Source organism: Elaeis guineensis, chromosome 6 (genome assembly GCF_000442705.2).
Source record: "Elaeis guineensis isolate ETL-2024a chromosome 6, EG11, whole genome shotgun sequence".
Taxonomy (NCBI): domain Eukaryota; kingdom Viridiplantae; phylum Streptophyta; class Magnoliopsida; order Arecales; family Arecaceae; genus Elaeis; species Elaeis guineensis.
In genome coordinates, this window is record NC_025998.2 from 132,518,385 (window position 1) to 132,532,016 (window position 13,632).

The following is a 13,632-nucleotide window of genomic DNA, read 5'->3' on the forward strand; positions in this document are numbered from 1 at the left end:
GAAGCCGAAAGTTCGAAGTCGGAGGAAGTCGGGCCCCCTTAGGGCTCTTTTGCCTTTTGTCCTTCTATGTGTCTTCTTTTGCCGTTGTTTGTTTGTTGTTGTTGTATTTTTTTTTTCGGCCTTCCGGGCTCTGTAACGCATACTTTGCTAATGAAATGAAAAGAAGGTCTTTGTTACCTTATCCGTGCGTCGTGTTGAATTATCGTGCACCGGACTTCTTTCATTTTTATCCCGTACGATGTTGATGTTGTTCAAAGGTTCCTTGTTCATCTTTGTATTAGATCGTCATTACCGAGTTTCTTGTATTTTTGATTGGTTCGGCGTCGACACCGTTTGGAGGTTCCTAACCATCACCGTGTTGATTTGTCTTTTTATTCGTGACCGTAGATCTTACTTTCTCTTCCTCCTTCTTCATGGAGATGAGGTCCTTTGTATTTTTAGTGTAGTTTGGCCTCCATTTTTTATTGGGGTAGCCCGCTGCTGTTCCTTCACATTTCTCTCCTTCTTTTAGGCAAGGGTTCTCTCTAGCTTTTCACGAAGTCGCGGTAGCGTAGAAGGGCCGTCGAGAATGTTTTCTTCTTTCTTGTCGGGTCTCGAATGGCCGGACCTTAATTGGTGTCAGGACGAGGTTCTTCTTCTATTTCTGATGTGATCGGTTTCAGCTCAGGTTAGGACGAGGTTCTCCTTCTGTTCCTAATAGGGCTGTGGGGGCACATATGGGCACTGTATGGCCTCTCCCCCATCCGGTCTACAAGTAACCAGGCCTTCGACCTTACTCATGTTAGGGCGAGGTTCTCCTCCTATCCCTAACATTGCTGTGGGGGTGCATATGGACGCTGTATGGCCTCTCCCCCCATCCAATTTACAAATAACCGGGCCTTCGACCTTGCTCATGTTAGGACGAGGTTCCCCTCCTGTCCCTAACATGGCTGTGGGGGTGCATACGGGCGCTGCATGGCCTCTCTCCCCATCCGGTCTACAAATAATCGGGCCTTCTACCTTGCTCATGTTAGGGCAAGGTTCTCCTCCTGTCCCTAACATGGCTGTGAGGGCGCATATGGGCGCTGTGTGGCCTCTCCCTCCATCCGGTCTAAAAATAACCGGGCCTTCGACTTTGCTCATGTTAGGACGAGGTTCTCCTCCTGTCCCTAATGTGGCTGTGGGGGCGCATATGGGCACTGCATGGCCTCTCCCCCCATCCGGTCTACAAATAACCGGGCCTTCGACCTTGTTCATATCAGGACGAGGTTCTCCTCCTATCCCTAACATGGCTGTGGGGGCACATATAGGTGCTGTATGACCTCTTCCCCCATCCGGCCTAAAAATAACTGGACTTTCGACCTTGTTCATGTGAGGGTGAGGTTCTCCTCCTGTCCCTAACATGACTGTGGGGGTGCATATGGGCGCTGTATGGCCTCTCCCCCATCCGGTCTAAAAATAATCGGACTTTCAACTTTGCCCACATTAGGGTTTGTTTTCATTGTCCGAAGGGGTCGTCCCCTGTCGTTACAAGTCCATGCCAAAAAGGGAAAGATGTGCAAGTCTGAAAGGAATCTTGATTTAAAGCGGGGTCATTCGCAATACATTTACAAGTTTTTCAAATTTCAGGGGTGTAGAAGGTCTGCTTCCTGTCAAGGTCCTCCAGAGACGGAGTTGATGATCCCAATTGGAGGCCGATCCTCGGGCTGCTCTTCCCTCCTCAGCGGCTCAGGCTACGGCAGGGCCCTTGGTCGATCCTCTCTACCCTCAGGTCGGCGTCGAATGAACCTGTCGAGTCGACCTCGTCTGATGAGCTCATCGATCTCATCTCGGAGTCGAATGCATTCCTCCGTGTCGTGGCCGTGGTCACGATGGTAGAGGCAGAACTTATTAGGTTTGCGCTTCTCGGGGTGCATGCGCATCCTTTCTGGCCTTGGGAGCTGCTCTCTGACTTCCATCAGCACCTGGGTTTTCGATGCGTTGAGGGGGGCATAGCTGTGGAATCTCCCTGGGGGAGAGCCCCGCCGAACCCGGTGCTCTGGGCTTCTCTGCCTGCATGCTCGGGGAGGAGTCTGGGTGCGCTTGTGCCCAGGAGGAGTTCGAGAATGTGGCCAAACTTCTCTCGGCCCTTTTTCGACTGCGGGCCTACTCGAGTCTCCCGCCTGCCGCTCTCTCACGTTCTCCTCATCCTTCATCTTGAAGGCTTCTTCTGCTCGGGCGTACCCTTCGGCCCGAGCTAACAGATCGGCAAAATCCCTGGAGTACTTCTTTTCCAGAGAGAATAGAAGGTCGTTCTTCTGAAGGCCGCCTTTCAAAGCGGCCATCGCGACCGATTGATCCAAGTTCCGGACCTCCAACGCGGCGACATTGAAACGGTTGACGTAAGCCCGAATTGACTCCCCCTCCCTTTGCTTGATGTTGATGAGGGACTCCGAACCCCTCCGGGGACGCCGGCTGCTAACAAAATGAGCCGCAAACTGATGGCTCATATGATCAAAGGAAAAGATGGTATCCGGCTTCAGCCCCGAGTACCAGTTTCTCACTGCTCCCTTCAAGGTGGACGGAAAAGCTCGGCATAGGATGGCATTTGGTGCGCCATGGAGCAGCATCATTGTCCGGAAGGCCTCCAGATGGTCAACTGGGTCCGAAGTCCCGTCGTAGCTTTCGAATTGAGGGAGCTTGAAGTTTGGCGGGATCGGTTCCTGCATGATCATTTGAGAGAAGGGAGGGTCAGTACAAATGTCCTCACCATAAGCAGGGGGTGCGTGGCGGAGTTCCTCGATCCGTCGGTTCATCTCCTGGAGCCTTTGATCCAGAAAATCCTCTCGACTGTGGGTCTCGAGGGTCTTCTAGCAGAATGGAGGTAGAGATCTTCCAGGAGTAGAATCGTGATCTGACTGAGGGCTCTCCACCCTCGGATTCGTCTTTCCGAGAAAGATAGAGCGACTGGCCCAAGTGGCCCATCCTACCATCGGATTTTGGAGTTCTGGCGATGCTCTCTCCAGTCGCACTGATGCCTGCGGCTGCTGTTGCTACTGTATGGCCTGCACCGCTTCAGTGAGGCCTCTGACCTGCTGAACTAGTAGGTCGAATTGCTCTGCACCAACCGCCGTCGTCGTCGGAGGAGGAGCCTGGGAAACTGGGGGTGAGGCCGGAGCCTGAGATCTGGCCGCAGAGGTCGTGGATCGTCGAGTGGATGCTTTGCGGGGGGGCATCGGGCGAAGATCTAGCAGAGGAGGGAGAAGAGGATGTCGGAGAAGGTGATCGGAGGTGGTCCCGTTGAGTGCTCCTTTAAGAACAAGGATACTGCGAAGGTTCAGCCCTTCCTCTAGCGTCAATCCTGTTGGTGCAAAAATTCGTCTGTGTCGGAGAAGCTGGAGTCGAGGGAGTCATGGTCGCCGCCGGGACCTGCAAAGGAAGTCTAAACCAGAGTTGGGGTTACTCCGGCAAGACCCTCCGATGCTCAAGTCAGTTCTCTGCCTCAACAAGAATGGAGTGCTCGAACGAAAATTTTAGCAGAGTTTTGGGATAGAAATTAGAGCTTAGAGAATAACGTATCTGGAGTCCCCCTTTTATAGACGAAGGGTGCAACAGACTGATAGCGATGTTTGTAACCGTCTGGTAGTGGGCCACTCGGGGTCAGGAGGAGTTTGTTATGAAGAGTAGTGGAGCAAAATCGTGGCCATCACCGTGGCCCGCCACATGGAGTCTGTTGCGGGGAGTGGAGCGGCGTCCGTTGTCGCGACTTGCCAGAGAGTGGAGGAGCCGCACGGAATCCATCGCAAGAAGTGGAGCAGAGTCGTGGCCATTACTGCGGCCTGTCAGGGAGTGGTGAAGCTGCGTGGTATCCATCGCAGGAAGTGGAGCAGAGTCGTGGCCATCACTGTGGCCTGTCAAGGAGTCCAGGCCTGTCGGCCGAAGCTCGATTGAAGCGTCTGGCGGAGAGAGGCAGCTATCCATCTGAGAGGAGCTCGGATGTTGCTGGCGAGCCTTCTATCGTTGGGTGCTGTTGGGCATTAATACTACAGGCGAGGGCCATTCGCTGTAGGAGCTCAGTCAGAGGCTTTCCGCAGACGAAGTTCGATTTCACGCAGAATTCGACAGAGGATCGATCGGTCAGTGGGTGTCGGATGGCACTGGAGAGGTTCATCCGCTGGAGTGGTCCGACTGCTGGAATCCGTGTGTCGTAGGAATTCGTCCGAAATCTATCCACTACAGGAGTTCGGTCGGAGTCCGATCTCCGTAGGAGTTCGGATGGGGATCATTTATCGAGGAAACTCGGCCGAAGCCTGCCTGTAATGGAGATCCGGAAGGAATGCATCCACAATGGGAGCTCGGGTGAAGGCTTACAGTGAAAATCCGGTGCGGACCGCTCGTAGTAGAAATTTGAAGTAGACCGCTTGTAGCAGAAGCTTGGGGTAGGTCGTTTGCGGTAGAAGTTCGGAGTCCGACCTTTGTAGGAGTTCGGATGAGGTCTACCTGCAACAGGAGTTCTGGGCGGAAGCCCGGCTGATGCGGGACAATCCTAAAAAAGAAAATCAATCCTAATAATCAAGCTCTCTTCTGTTCATCAACAACAAATCACGTCCGGTCAGGAGCTCATTATTCCCAGGATAGACAGTATAGTTGCCTATACTCTGCTCAGGAGGCATGATTGATTGATACAAGACTAAAGCGAGATCAATCTAAATGATACAGACGAATGCCATTCGAGAGATCAGTGAACAATTAGTAATAGAAAATTTCATAAACAGATAGCAGAAATTAAACATACTGACGAGTAAATGCAAAAAGAAATAAGAATGGAATGAGAGAAAATAAAATATTAAACCCGTGAGAAAATCTAAGAAGATGATAAGAATGTAGATCATGGTAGTTAAGAAACTACTTTGATTAGGGCTCTTAATCTTTTAACCAAACAGATCCATCGATAAAGAACTAGGTCTTTACCAACATCGGATTAAAAAAAAAAAAATCAAAGATCAACTGTTAAGGAACGAAGGTCCTTGACAGCATATGATCTGTAGAATAAGAAATCACTCCTCTCAGCACGACAGATGAAAATTCTGGAGGAGACAGATCTTCTCTCGACGGAATAGGCTTGCATGGGTAGATGGTGGAGTCGATCAGAGTCGCAGGAACACTGAATCTTAAGTAGAAGGAATAGGATTGAAAGTGGGCCTCACACCCTCCCCTTGTGGGGCGATTTTGGGTCTCACACCCTCTCCCTCTCGGAGCGATTGACACAAGTATTTGTGGAGTTTGTAAAATCATTCATTATTTTTTTTCATGAAAGATACATGAATTTATATAGGACTCTAAGGGTCCTGTTTGTTTAGGAATCTCTTATCTTTACAAGGAAGAAATCAACCCTCCACAAAAAAGTAAAGCATTATAATCTACCATAGGAAAGAAATCAGCCTTCAACAAAATAAGTAAGTAGCCAAGAACTCTTAAGGAATTCTAAGGAAGAAATGGAACTCCATGTAGGTGCTTGATGCTTGACACAACTTGGCATGAGCACGGCACATGCTGGCATGCATATTTCTTCTCTTGGCATGTGGAGAGTGGTGGCTCCAAAGGTGACGTGGACAAATCCAAGTATGGCCCTATGGACCCAAAGCCAAATACATTAAAATTTATTGACTGAAAATAAATAACTGAAGTAGAATCAATTTAATGAGACTTCTTCGATCCAAATCGAACTTAAATTATATTGCCGATTTTTGATGGCTCTGGTGTCCGCACCAATTCTCTCGGGGTGGGAAAAACTCGACCCTGTCGAGTGTAGGTCGATTCCGCTCTGGTGATGCTCAAGTAGATCGGGATCAATACGTTGCAGCTCTTCTCGAGTGATCCAGGTATCTTCAGACTCCGATCGACCTCGCCATCTGACCAGATACCGCGGATAGCCTCGACTCCGGGTGGAAAGGATCTGCTTATCCAAAATTCTCTCAATCTGATCGTGTTTTGCTGACATTTTGGCTGGTGGACACTCAGGGATAGGTTTGCTCTCAAAGGTTGGTTCTGGCTCAAATGGCTCACTAGGTATCCGAGTTGGTTTTTTATAGGTGACAAGATCTGTAATGTTAAAAGTAGAGCTAATTCCAAAATCAGAAGGTAGGTCCACAACATACGTATTTGATCCGATTTTCTTTATGATCTTAAACGGACCTGCTCCTCGGGCATGTAACTTCTTTACGGTTCCAGGGGGAAACCGTTCAGGCCTCAATCGAACCATCACATAGTCTCCCTCTGCAAACTCTTGAACACGTCGATGAGAATCTGCATTCTGTTTATAAACTTTATTACTCATACTAATTTTTTTACTGATCTCTTTATGCAGACTCTTGACATGCTGTGCAAATGACTCTGCAGATTCGAAAATCCTAGCATGCATAGGTAGTGGGATGAGGTTTATTGGTTTTCTAGGTTGATATCCATGAAAACTCCGCACATCATGCACACTCTTGGGCACCGGCCACTCAACTATTGCTCTAATCTTTTCAGGATCAGCAGATACACCATTGTGGGTAACAACAAAACCTAAAAAGATGATATGGTCTGTCATAAAAGCGCACTTCTTAGGATTAGCATACAAGCTTTCTGTTTTAAGAACTTGACACACTCTTTGGAAGTGATCTAAATGGTCTTCCCTAGTTCGACTATAGATCAAAATGTCATCAAAATATACGACTACAAATACTCCTATAAATGATCATAGTACTTGGGTCATCAACCTCATGAAGGTACTAGGAGCATTAGATAATCCAAATAGCATCACCATCCACTCATATAAACTATTTTTTATCTTGAAAGCAGTTTTTCACTCATCTCTCGATCTAATCCTTACTTGATGGTAACCACACTTAAGATTGATCTTAGAAAAGATAGTGGATCCGGCCATCATATCTAACATGTCATCTAACCTAGGAATGGGAAAGCGGTACTTAATGGTGATCTTGTTAATGGCACGGCTATCTATGCACATCCTCCATGTACCATCTTTCTTTGGAGTCAGTAGTGCAGGAACCGCGCAAGGGCTCAAACTCTTCCTCACAAATCTTTTTTTTATCAGCTCTCCAACTTGTCTTTGTAGCTCGGCATGCTCATTAGGGTTCAACCTATAGTGGGATAAGTTGGGTAGGGTAGATCCAGGAACTAAATCAATGGCATGTTGAATGTTTCTCATAGGCGGTAAGTAATTTGGAAGATCCTCAGGAAAGACATCATGAAACTCAGTAAGAAGGCTAGCTACTTTCTTAGGATAATTCACCTTAGAATCCTCACGAACTTCTCTAGCAACAAGCATCCAAACTGGTGATCCTTCACTCATGGTCGTCTCTAATTCTTTAGCACCTATCAAATTGAGGCTTCTCTTCTTAAGATTTTCTTTTGGTCCATCGCCTATCTTTCTATTAGTAGCCTTAGGTGGGGAAGGATTAATTGTGATCTTCTTACCCTGATGAGTAAAGCTACAGGAGTTGGTATGGCCATAAATCGTAACATCATTATCGAATAGCCAAGGCCGACCTAATATGATACTTCCGACTTCCATAGGTAAGACATCGCACCACACATGATCCTGATAGGAATGAAGCTGGATGGGCACACGGCATCTAAATTTGATGGAAATAGAAGAGGAATCAATCCAAGACACACGGTATGGACTGGGATGATCTACAGGAGTTAATCCTAATCGCTTAACCATGTCGGTGGAGATGGCATTGATACAGCTACCGCTATCAATGATCACCTTATAAATTTTATGGCCAAATTTTATGAAGGTATGGAAAATAGAGGTCCTACGCCAGTCTTCACTTTTCTTAGTTTGGGCTAGGACATACCTAACGACTCCAAGCCTAAGGTCTAACTCAGATGTGGCATAACCTAGGATGACCTCAGTACTCTCAAATTGCTCGGCTAAATCTGGATCAGCTTCATAAACTTTCTCAATATTTTCTAGAGTTTTTTCTTCTAATTCTTCTACGAATAATGATCGGTTGGGGCATTGTGCAGCAAAGTGACCGTAACCATGGCACTTGAAGCAATGAGATCGAGAACTACTTTCTTTTGATAACTCTCCTATAGCTCCTTTTCCTTTATCTTCTTTTCTCCCAATAGGATTTGTAAGTGGAGGTCCGTTACTAGGAGTTTGATTAATATTAGGTCTCGATCCAGAAGGGGTTACTCAGTTGGATTCAGGACGACGGGGAGTCGAATATCTAGAAAATCTTTCAAAATCTAAGTCAAGTTGATAAGCTTGTTCCAACGTGGTTACCTCTCGCAGAAAGAGCTTACGCTGAATATCCTCTCGTAATCCAACTCTAAATCTAGATAAGGTAACAACTCTATCTTCGGCTACTCCATATCTCATGAGGTGTTCATCAAATCTCATGATATACTCGGTGGCTGATCTATTCCCTTGAGTAAGCCTCTGCCATTGATCTAAAAGTCTTTGTTGGTAAGAGATGGGGAGGTACTTCTCTCTGAGTTTTTCTTTCATCTCATCCCAGGTTTCTATCGGATCTTGTCTTCTCTGATTGAGAAGATGCTCAATACTTTCCCAATAAAGTCGGGCTTGCCTCACCAATTTCATCCTAGCAAACCTAACTCTCCTTGCTTCAGACATTTCGTACCATCCAAAATAGTGGTCCATACTTGATTCCCAATCTAGGTACTCTCTCGGATCTAGACAACCATCAAAACTTGGAGCTTCGACTTTCACATTCCTAAGAATATGCTCATCTTGATCGAACTGGTTATGGTACGGGCATGCTCCTATAGGTCGATCAAGTTCTAGATTCCTACCTCTTTGTCCTATAGGTAGTCGGGAGACTCAGGTTCAGGTTGTTTCTGCCTAGCTTCTTCTAATACCACTATTCTCTCATCCATGGCTTTCATAAAATTTTTTATGTCATCAAACTTTTCAGTCAGAGCATTAATGATGGCTGCTATATTGGGATCCATATTGGTGTTGGATGGGGAAGTAGGATGTTGGTACCAGGTACCTGATCTAGTGGTCATGCAACTCTAAGATGCAGAAATAAGGTGCAATAAAAATTAAAATACTTGAAAGTAAAGTATAAAATTTAGAGTACGAAAATTTAACTTACGGAGATTTAAATTGCTGAATTTAAACTAAAACCCTAATCAACCTGCTCTGATACCAAATTGATGTGGGACAATCCTAAAAAAGAAAATCAATCCTAATAATCAAGCTTTCTTCTGTTCATCAACAACAAATCACGTCCGGCCAGGGGTTCATTATTCCCAGGACAGACAGTATAGTTGCCTATACTCTGCTCAGGAGGCGTGATTGATTGATACGAGACTAAAGCGAGATCAATCTAAATGATACAGACGAATGCCATTCGAGAGATCAGTGAATAATTAGTAATAGAAAATTTCATAAACAGATAGCAGAAATTAAACATGCTCACGAGTAAATGCAAAAAGAAATAAGAATGGAATGAGAGAAAATAAAATATTAAACCCGTGAGAAAATCTAAGAAGATGATAAGAATCTAGATCGTGGTAGTTAAGAAACTACTTTGATTAGGGCTCTTAATCTTTTAACCAAACAGATCCATCGATAAAGAATTAGGTCTTTACCAACATCGGATTAAAAAAAAAAATCAAAGATCAATTGTTAAGGAATGAAGGTCCTTGACAGCATATGATCTGTAGAATAAGAAATCACTCCTCTCAGCACGACAGATGAAAATTTTGGAGGAGACAGATCTTCTCTCGACGGAATAGGCTTGCGTGGGTAGATGGTGGAGTCGATCAGAGTCGCAGGAACACTGAATCTTAAGTAGAAGGAATAGGATAGAAAGTGGGCCTCACACCCTCCCCTTGTGGGGCGATTTTGGGTCTCACACCCTCTCCCTCTCGGAGCGATTGACACAAGTATTTGTGGAGTTTGTAAAATCTTTCATTATTTTTTTCATGAAAGATACAAGAATTTATATAGGACTCTAAGGGTCCTGTTTGTTTAGGAATCTCTTATCTTTACTAGGAAGAAATCAACCCTCCACAAAAAAGTAAAGCATTATAATCTACCATAGGAAAGAAATCAGCCTTCAACAAAATAAGTAAGTAGCCAAGAACTCTTAAGGAATTCTAAGGAAGAAATGGAACTCCATGTGGGTGCTTGATGCTTGACACAACTTGGCATGAGCACGGCACATGCTGGCATGCATATTTCTTCTCTTGGCATGTGGAGAGTGGTGGCTCCAAAGGTGACGTGGACAAATCCAAGTATGGCCCTATGGACCCAAAGCCAAATACATTAAAATTTATTGACTGAAAATAAATAACTGAAGTAGAATCAATTTAATGAGACTTCTTCGATCCAAATCGAACTTAAATTATGTTGTCGATTTTTTATGGCTCTGGTGTCCGCACCACCGGCTCCTGTAGGAGTCCGGATGAAGACTACCTGCGGCTGGAGTCGGGGACGAAGTCTGACTCCCGTAGGAGTCCGGATGAAGTCTTCCTGCAGTTAGAGTCGGGGACGAAGTCCGGCTCCCGTAGGAGTCCGGACGAAGTCTTCCTGCAGTCGGAGTCGGGGACGAAGCCCGGCTCCCGTAAAAGTCCAGATGAAGTCTACCAGCAGTCGGAGTCAGAGACGGAGTCCGGCTCCCGTAGGAGTCCGGATGAAGTCTTCCTGCAGTCGGAGTCGGGGACGAAGTCCGGCTCCCGTAGGAGTCCGGACGAAGTCTTCCTGCAGTCGGAGGCGGGGATGAAGCCCGGCTCCCGTAGGAGTCCGGATGAAGTCTTCCTGCAGTTGGAGTCGGGGATGAAGTCCGGCTCCCATAGGAGTCCGGATGAAGTCTTCCTGTAGTCGGAGTCGGGGACGAAGTCCGGCTCCCGTAGGAGTCAGGACGAAGTCTACCTGCAGTCGGAGTCGGGGACGGAGTCCGGCTCCCGTAGGAGTCCGGATGAAGTCTTCCTGCAGTCGGAGTCGGGGATGAAGTCCGGCTCCCATAGGAGTCCGGACGAAGTCTTCCTGCAGTCGGAGTGGGTGATAAAGTCCGGCTCCCGTAGGAGTCAGGACGAAGTCTTCCTGCAGTCGGAGTCGGGGATGAAGCCCGGCTCCCGTAGGAGTCCGGATGAAGTCTTCCTGCAGTTGGAGTCGGGAACGAAGTCCGACTCCCGTAGGAGTCCGGATGAAGTCTTCCTGCAGTCGGAGGTGGGGACGAAGTCCGGCTCCCGTAGGAGTCTGGATGAAGTCTTCCTGTAGTCGGAGTCGGGGACGAAGTCCGGCTCCCGTAGGAGTCCGGATGAAGTCTAGAAGGTGGTCGATCATCGTGGAAACTTGGGTGGAGTCCGTCCGTCATGAAGAATCCGGTCGACGCTGGTGGGGGTTTATCCGTCGGCAGAACTTGAGAATATTGCGGAGGCTCGACCGCCGGAGAGGTTCGGAAAGATGTCGCCGAAGGTCGGAAGTCGGTAGAATCCCTGGAGGGTCACTCCTGTCACGAACTTCGGCTGGGGGGTATTTTATACCCAACACCATCAAGTCGGGGACGAAGTCCGGCTCCCGTAGGAGTCCGGATGAAGTCTTCCTGCAGTCGGAGTCGGGGATGAAGTCCGGCTCCCGTAGGAGTCCGGACGAAGTCTTCCTGCAGTCGGAGGCGGGAACGAAGCCCGGCTCCCGTAGGAGTCCGGATGAAGTCTTCCTGCAGTTGGAGTCGGAGACGAAGTCCGGCTCCCGTAGGAGTCCGGATGAAGTCTTCCTACAGTTGGAGTCGGGGATGAAGTCCGACTCCCGTAGGAGTCCAGACGAAGTTACCTGCAGTCGGAGTCGGGGACGGAGTCCGGCTCCCGTAGGAGTCCGGATGAAGTCTCCCTGCAGTCGGAGTCGGGGACGAAGTCCGGCTCCCGTAGGAGTCCGGACGAAGTCTTCCTGCAGTCGGAGTCAGGGGTGAAGTCCGGCTCCCGTAGGAGTCCGGACGAAGTCTTCTTACAATCGGAGTCGGGGACGAAGCCCGGCTCCCGTAGGAGTCCGGATGAAGTCTTCCTGCAGTTGGAGTCGGGGATGAAGTCCGGCTCCCATAGGAGTCCGGATGAAGTCTTCCTGCAGTCGGAGGCGGGGACGAAGCCCGGCTCCCGTAGGAGTTCGGATGAAGTCTTCCTGCAGTCGGAGTCGGGGACGAAGTCCGGCTCCCGTAGGAGTCCGGATGAAGTCTAGAAGGTGGTCGATCATCGTGGAAACTTGGGTGGAGTCCGTCCGTCGTGAAGAATCCGGTCGACGCTGGTGGGGGTTTATCCGTCGGCAGAACTTGAGAATGTTGCGGAGGCTCGGCCGCCGGAAAGGTTCGGAAAGATGTCGCCGAAGGTCGGAAGTCGGTAGAATCCCTGGAGAGTCACTTCTGTCACGAACTTCGGCGAGAATATTTTATACCCAATATTTATCGTATCAATTATGTATAAACAATTAAAATTGATTGCTGACAAATAAGTTGACATTATTTATATTAAAATATAATTAAAAAAATTAGTAAAAAAATTATAAAAAAAATTAAAAATACCGTAGTAAAATTCAAAAATAAAACATCATATAAAACATTTGGTATTGAACCCATGTCAACCCAAAACACATCTTTGAAGTCACGGGGGAGGCAAAGATCCATGCTCTTTAACTGAATTAGAAATAATGGCTGCGGTATTTTCTCTTCAAGGCATACCACATTGAAAAAATATATATATTATTTAATATTTATATATTTATAATGGTTGTAAGCCAAAAGCGTAGTTTTTGTTTTTGGGCCGTGAAGGCATGTCATTAATTTTTGTTCTAGGAACGTGATGTTAAAGCCTCACCATTTCACTAAATCAAAGGGGAAAAAAAAAAAGATGAATTGTTGATCAATTAAACATTATATATGCAACATTTTTGCCTCTCAATTGAGCATGATACTAGTTCACAGTGAGACTAGTGTGCATATGCTTGCAACATGGCGTCAGGCATCCCATTCCGACAAGAGGGAAAAAAAAAACACAAGAAAATCAGGAGGGCTGATTCTCGAGGTTAACATGTTTCCAAGTTATTTGAGTGGATGCCGTAAAAAATATGAAACTTACTTAAAACGACTTTCCATTAAATCGTAACAATAAATCCAAAGACCAACTTGCATTCAAACTTCTCCGTCAGAACGGATCGCCGTTCACCCCAAAATAAAACCCACCTGGCCTGGTTACCACCTGATCCACTTAGAAAAGAAGGCGACGGTGACGTGTTCCCGAAGGTCAGAAACCGTGTGACGTGCGGAAGAGACGTGCATTCTGTATGCCGTGTGCGAAGGAGGAAGCCGTGCATTAACACCTAATAGACGAACCGACGTCGATAGAAACCGCACCAAGAAGTTATCGATATTGCCATATATCCATATGCAGTACATGAAACAGTAATGAAAAGACTTTGTCTGCATGGATTTTATGGATAAAGAAAGGCATTAGAAATACATTCGAATGCTAACTATGAAAAATTGCATCAGAACAGTCGCATTATGGTCAACCTCCTAGGCAGCACGTCTCCTAGAAATATTTAGACCAGAGAGCCTTCTAGGAGAAGGCTTTTTTCTCCAAGTGAAGTTGATCAGAGGCTGCTTTTCTACGAATTCATGGCTCGTTCAGAAAACCTCT

General features: G+C 47.0%; 1 protein-coding gene across 1 annotated transcript in view; it reads right to left on the reverse strand.

Annotated features, from left to right (window-relative positions):
• The window catches only part of LOC140858853 (uncharacterized), a 15,824-nt gene extending 2,518 nt beyond the window's left edge, over nt 1-13,306 (reverse strand). Inside the window, exons 1-3 of the mRNA XM_073260137.1 lie at nt 13,115-13,306; nt 8,191-8,737; nt 6,982-7,908 (exon numbers count right to left, since the gene is read on the reverse strand). Of these exons, the coding sequence (XP_073116238.1) occupies nt 6,982-7,908; nt 8,191-8,737; nt 13,115-13,306 (1,666 nt within the window). The remainder of the gene's footprint in view (nt 1-6,981; nt 7,909-8,190; nt 8,738-13,114) is intronic.
• Between the last annotated feature and the right edge of the window lie 326 nt (nt 13,307-13,632).